Source organism: Panthera onca, chromosome E1, assembly GCF_046562875.1.
Source record: "Panthera onca isolate mPanOnc1 chromosome E1, mPanOnc1 haplotype 2, whole genome shotgun sequence".
NCBI lineage: Eukaryota > Metazoa > Chordata > Mammalia > Carnivora > Felidae > Panthera > Panthera onca.
Window position 1 is genome coordinate 45,935,861 of NC_138352.1, and position 6,786 is coordinate 45,942,646.

A 6,786-nucleotide genomic window follows, 5' to 3' on the forward strand; every position below is an offset into this window, starting at 1 on the left:
CCCAGGGAATTCTGGGAAAAGAATATTCTAGATAGGACCAACCGCTGTTCTCTCTGCTATAGAAATGTCCAACCACATGCTCTTTGGTATTTGTGAGAGATTGCTCTAATTCTGTTTTCTTTTTTTCATATTTTTTTTCTTGGGGTGGGGACAGATAGACCAGTTTTCAGGAACTCCTAGAACACTGTTTCTCCATGTTGCCTGAAAGCTGACATGAGTAGTTCATTTGGGGGAATTATGCATGGTCCTTTCTCTGTTTTCTCTTCAGAAGTTGTATGTAAAAAACTTTTTTCTATAAATTTTTTTTAATGTTTATTTTTGAGAGAGAGCGAGAGAGAAAGAGAGCGAGCAGGGAAGGGGCAGAGAGAGAGGGAGAGGGACACAGAAACCAAAGCAGGCCCCAAGCTCTGAGCCATCAGCACAGAGCCTGACGCGGAGCTTGAACTCACAAACCGTGAGATCATGACCTGAGTTGAAGTCGGAGTCTTAACCGACTGAGCCACCCAGGTGCCCCTCACTGTTTTCTCTTCAAATATAAGCATTCTCTGTGGAAGCCACAGTTGGTCACCTATCTTCCCCATCCCACTGGGGAACAGAACCCCAATGTAGTCCTTGTATTGGGACACCCGTGCTTCAGGGAGGCCAGGCTCAGCCCCCACCCAGCAGGGGACCCGTGATTAGTCTGAGCCATCTGCAAGCACTCCATTCCCCAGCCAATGCTTGGGTTAGAAACAGGGCTGTGAATGTGACCCTAGCTGATGACTAATGGGGATGTGAGGAGCTTCAGAGGGTTCCCTCACTTTGAAGGGCGTACATGAAGGAGTGCACCTGTGTCGTGTCCCTTTTCCCAGTCTTCAAAAGGATCCAGGTTTAGGGGCATCTGGGTGGTTCGGTCGGCTGGACGGCCAACTCTCGATTGTGGCTCAGGTCACAACCTCACAGTTTGTGAGTTCGAGCCCCACATCGGGCTCTGCGCTAACAGTGAAAAGCCTGCTCTGGATTCTCTCTCTCCCTGTCTCTTCTCTGTTTATGCGCATGCATGCTCTTTCTCAAAAGAAATAAATAAACATGAAAAAAAGAGAGAATCGAGTTTATTTCACACGCAGAGGCAGAGGCATGGGGTGGGGACACATGGCGGAGGCTGGGGAAGGCTGATGGTCCATGAGATTTCCACTCTCAAGAGGCGGGCAGGGCCCAGCAGGAATGTGCTCTGACCCCGTGGTGCCCAACCCTGGACCTCTTGAAACACGCCCACTCCTGAGCCCCTACGCATTTGGGTTGTCTTATTCTCAGGGGATGGGTCTCTGTGGGGCTGATACCCCACCTGCCTGTCCTCCATTATTCTGAGACTTGGGAGCCTATGAACTGCAACAGACCAGGGGCAGGGAAACCCTCCTGACAGTGGTCAAGAAATGCCTTCCAGGAGATGCTAGAAGCCCTTGCCCTTGACATCTTGAAGGGAACAGATAGATTTGCCTTCTTCCTTTCGTCTGACTGGAAGGAAACTCGTGAGGAAGTCACAGGCCTGGAGGATAGACCTTCGGGGAGGAGAACATTCAGAGCGTGTGCACATCGACTCGTCCCTGCTGAGGATGCTCTGAAGGTTCAGGAGGCCACCAAGCCTGGGGTCTTCATTTGTCCTCAACCTCTGCTGAGGCTCATGTGAAGCAGTCCTCCCTGGTCGGTGCTGAGAAGCAATGAACTGAAAGCTCATTATAAAGCACCAGGGAAATCGAGAAATTGCCATGTCTTCTTAACTTTTGCTACTTTTCGTTTGTAGTTCTGGTTAGGGCTTCCACCATTCCCTGTGGGAGACAAAGATAAAGAGTCAGAGAATCAAAATCAGAGAGAGAGAGAGACAGGCACAAACAGGAAAAAAAAAAAAAAAAAAACCAGTAAAAAAATAACAAAAACAAGAAGACACACGTTCTTCCTTTTTTCTGATTACAAAAATTTTCATTGAGAACCTACTATGTGCCCGACCTGTGCACACACGCCTAATGAATACACCACAAGAGAGCAGCCTGTTTTTATCTCCCCAGCCCCCAGCTGGATTTTAGGTAGGGGAATAAAAGCATGCTGTTCCTGCGCAGGCCAGTAGGTGCCGCCATATCAGAGGGAAAGCTAGGGGAGTCGTGGGATTCCAAGGCCACCTCTGAACATAAATCCCATTTCATCTAGTTTTCTGAGTGCCATTATGTGCAGGGCACCAGGCGGGACATTTGAGGGTGTGTAGGATGAGAAATGCACGCTCCCGGTCCTCGGGGAATTCAGGGTGCCATTGGAGGCTGGAAGGACAAAGTCCTAGGTCACAAAAAAAGGGAGAAGGTGGTAAATGCCTCAGGACTGGCTTAAAGGAAAGGGCTGTGTGCCTCTGAGAACCAGAGACTGCAGAGGAGCACTTACACTATCCCAGAGGGAACAGGCTCAGAGAAGGGAGGCAGGTGATTGCCCTGTGGTCACCCAGCAGTTTCAGACTCTGATCTCCTGACTGCTAACGATACGGTGCTTTTTTCACCAAATATTCTGTCTCAATAATTGTAGCTGCTGCCCTATCCTGAGGTCCAAAATTCTACCCTAGTGTAGCCATAAACCTCCCTGCAAAATGCCCTCTCTGGCACCTACGTCTTGGGGATGGCAGCCACCCCCAACATGGGTCCTGTGGTGCTCATGAGAGCTGACAGTGTGCACCTCTACCCAGCGAGATCGTGTTGGTAGCTGGAAAGCAGCCATCGTGGGAGTAGTCACACCATTGGCAACAGTTGTAAATCGGAGCCTCCCCTCCATTACCCCTCTGCCCAGGGAGCTGCACACTACTGAAGTGTATCCCTACTTTGTAGATAAGAAAAATGAGGTTCAGGGAAGTGAGGTCATCTGCCAAAGAGACACAGCTTATAGGTGGTGGCCCGCCAGAGGTCTGGCGGGTTCTAGGGTGCTCAGAGATGATAACGTCAAGAGGACCCAGAGCCACTTGGATGCGGAGGGGTCTAGTCTGATCCCTGGTTTCTCATGTGGGTGCTACCCCATGGTGGTGTCATTAACTTGATGGCAGCCGAGCTTTGGACAGATTGGATCTGAGGCACGCTGCTGGAGACATGTTCTGACTTGGAGGCCAGGAGAGAAGTCTGGGAAAGACATCAAGATACACAGGATGGAGTCTGTTCTTGACCAAACTGGCACACGTTAGTTAGGAGCATTTTCCCTTCTTATAGGATTCAGGTAAGACGTGTGAGATTCACCCTTCTGTATGCGTTTTCTCATCTGTGTCAACGTTTCAGGCATGATCCGGCAGCGCAGGGAGTGGGGCCCCCGGACTCTTCTCACACTTGTTCCCTGGTAAGCACTCAATAAGCACTTGTCAAATAAATGAATGAGTGACCCGATTTCACCCTGCACATAACTGAATCAGCACTGCTGTGGACCACACATCAAAACCTCTTAAGTACATGCCTCACAACTTTTAAGATTATCTAGAATTCTGGCATCATTATAGCAGTATGGATTTGGGATCGGAAATTACTTTTTCTTTCTTTCTTTCTTTCTTTCTATTTATTTATTTTTAGCATTTTAGGGGTAGAAGTGGGCATATTTCTTACAAGTTCTTTCTGGAATTTACTGTGCCATTGAGACCTGGAAGGACAAGGTGCTAGGTCAGAAAAAGAGGGTGAAGGTAGTGAGTGCCTCAGGAGAGGTTTAAAGGCAGGGCTGTGCAGATCTGAGAACCTTGGCGATGTCAGAGAAGCCGGTTTCCCTGCGAGGTACTGAAGTCCAGAGACCGATGTGTGGGAGGGAGAGAACCCATACCTGGCAGCCCCCCGGGGCCTGGCCTGGTCTGCCTGGCTCTGGCCTGTTTACTGCCCTGCTCTGGGCCTCGGTTTGTCCCTCGGGTACACGGAGAGATCAAGCTCAGGTTTTGGAAGGGTGATTGAAGTGATGAAAATCCATGTAACAGGAAGACAATTTGGATAGACGAGCAGACAAAGCCCTGGATAACCAACCAAGGAAGCTACAATATGCAAATGAATGGATTGTGGCTCTCCTCCTGGTTGGCTGGAGAGGCCCCGATGTCACAATGCATGGGGTTTCTCCACTCCAAATGATTGTGTCTCTAGCCCCCCAAAATTCCCTGACCAGACGGGTCTCTTAGCTCCCTCTCTTTGTCCCCACGGGAAGAGAGACCATGGAACCACTCTATCGGGCTGGGTCCATCCTCATGAAGGTGAACACTTTACAAGGGAAGAAGATGGTGGAGAGCGGCCTCCAGTCCGGAGACTTTTCCCTCCCTCAGTCGTGGCCTTCCTGCTTCCCGCCGCCAGCGGATCTGGAGATCCTGCAGCAGAAGGTGGCCGGGGTGCAGCGGGAGCTGGCGGACTTCAAGAAGGAGGCGCTGCAGGCCATCCGTGACCTGGAGGTCGCCTTCTGCGAGCTGAACGGGGCGCTGGCGCAGCAGGAGGAGCAGGCGGCCCGGGTGAAGCAGCGGCTCAGGGAGGAGGAGGACCGCGGCGTCGTGCGGAATAAGGTCCTCACCTTCCTGCTGCCCCGCGAGAAGCAGCTCCGGGAGCACTGCAGGCGGCTGGAGCGCATGCTGCTGGGCTCCAACCGCGACGCGCTGGCCAGTCCCAGGAAGATCCAGGCAAACTGAGGCCTCCTTGCGGCCGAGCGGCCAAGTGGAAGATTTTTCTTTCTTTCTTTTTTTTTTTTAATGGAGGGGCCAACCTAAGTCCCTCTCCATTTGCTACCCTTTCCCCATTCCCATTGCTTTCCTTCCACCTCAATAACACCTTGCTGAGAGGCGAAAAGACCCCAGTATGTTCTTTAGGTGAAGCTCCCGTTCGCCCAGCATCACAGGAGGAACCCAATCCTCAGTCTTTCAGACACCTGTAACTTTCACCGTTAACTGTTTTCCTGTTTGTCATGGTAATATTGCTCAAATGTATAACATGATTTTTTTTTTTTTTTAAATCTTCTTAAACCGATGTGTTGAACAGATTTACCTTTCTTTTAATGACTCAAGGCTCTCCTGGTCGTTACTTGCTGCATGGTCTACCGAGAGGGGTGGATCGTTCTCCCGTGCACTGATTGGCCTCCGATTACTTTTGTAGTTCTTATCCTCGTCCAGTGGGCTCTTCTGCCCGCTTTCCTCGTTAGACTGCCATAACTCGCTTTTCTTTGCTGCCTGTGCCCACCTGTCCCTCCTCTGCGCTTCGTCTGCCGTCTGGCCAATCAGATCGACAGAGCGTATTGGGCTCAAATGGGCGGGGTCCTAAGGGCTTAGTGCGCAGATGCACAAAGACATGCTAAGACTCCACCCCCACGAAGTGGGTTATAAAGCAGTGCCGCTGGCTTTCACATTTGACCCACGGAGCAAGAATTGTTACGGCCCCCCGGGCGCGTGTCAGGCGGTGTGCGCACCCCACCCCACTTACTTCTACAGGCACCCTTGGAAGCAAGTGTCACTTCCCCACTGTGCACAGGGGGAGGCGGAGCTCAGGAAGGGGAGTCCTTCACCCCAGGTCTCCATGCTAGCAAGGGGCAGGACTACAGTTCACCTCCTGTCGTCCGTGGCAGTCATCATCCCGCTCCCCTTTGGAACCACATCAGGCTCTTCATGAACCTGTTCTGGAGGATCCAGATTGTCACAGAGGTGACGTGGGGGTCCCTTAGCTGTCACCGTGCCTTTCGTTTCCAATGAGACTTTGTTTCAGTGAGTCACATAGGTTCTCTCTGGTCCCGCCCCCCCCCCCCCCCCAAATGCTGCCATGCAATGGGGATTCTCCCCTATGCAGCGGAAGCCGGGTGCCTGGAGGCCAGAGTCAGCACCTGAGCGCAGCCAGGCCACTGTCCTCCTGGCTTGAGGCCCTGTCTGTCCTCCTGTGTCATAAAATCTCTCCCAACAAGATTTGCACATCTGCAACCCCCACTGCTGGATGGTCCATCTGTCACCATCCACCCTGAAGGGCTGTACCCCTATTTTAGCTTCAGGCCGTTTCTCCCTTGGAAGGTTTAGCTGAAGTAATAATAATGTAAATACTACAAATAACGTAATGTAATAAAGTAAATAATAATGTAAATAATGTAAAAGCTACTGCCACTAGCTTACAGTTATCAAGAATATGATGTATTCCAGGCACCAGGCTGGGCCCTTTGAAGGCAAGTACTAACTATAACCTTCACTTTGGGATTCTGAGGAAACCGAAGCTCACAGAGGAGAAGTAGGCCAAGGTCACACAGCTGATTAGTGGTAGAGCTGAGATCTGAGCCTGGGGACATCTAACTTCAGAGGCTGTATTCATTTTTTTTTTTTAATGTTTTTAATAGTTATTTTTTTGAGACAGAGAGAGACAGAGCATGAGTGGGGGAGGGGCAGAGAGAAAAGGGAGACACAGAATCCAAAGCAGGCACCTGGCTCCGAGCTGTCAGCACAGAGCCCCATGCGGGGCTTGAACTCTCGAACCGTGAGATCATGACCCGAGCTGAAGTTGGACGCTTAATTGTTTGAGCCACCCAGGTGCCCCAAGGCTGTGCTCATTTTAAACAATTTGTAGTATATGAGGAGCTTTATGTGCTAAGGACTTGCTTCTTAAGTAGATGAAATGGGCATACTGAACTTGGTGAGGTGAGCTCTGTTTTGTGTGTGTGTGTTGGGGGGCGACTCCTATGCCTTTAAATCTTCTGAGGGACGGCTGTTTGGGGGTGCGTACAAATGTATCTGAGAAGAAGGACTTGATTGGCCAAATATAAGAAGAGTTTAAAAAATCAACTGCTGGGTCACCTGGCTGGCTCAGT

The 6,786-nt window shown here is 50.7% G+C and overlaps 1 protein-coding gene and 1 long non-coding RNA gene across 2 annotated transcripts; one reads left to right on the forward strand and one right to left on the reverse strand.

Moving 5' to 3' along the window:
• Positions 1-1,074: 1,074 nt before the first annotated feature.
• On the reverse strand, positions 1,075-5,619 carry LOC144614238 (uncharacterized). Its single transcript, XR_013551860.2, has 2 exons — positions 4,995-5,619; positions 1,075-1,805 (listed from the first exon to the last, which is right to left on the reverse strand). It is a non-coding gene; the product is annotated as an uncharacterized LOC144614238 (long non-coding RNA).
• CCDC182 (coiled-coil domain containing 182) lies at positions 3,905-4,989 on the forward strand. Its single transcript, XM_060646512.2, has one exon. The coding sequence runs from the start codon at positions 4,181-4,183 to the stop codon at positions 4,640-4,642; it is 462 nt and encodes a 153-aa protein (XP_060502495.1). The 5' UTR covers positions 3,905-4,180; the 3' UTR covers positions 4,643-4,989.
• Positions 5,620-6,786: the final 1,167 nt, after the last annotated feature.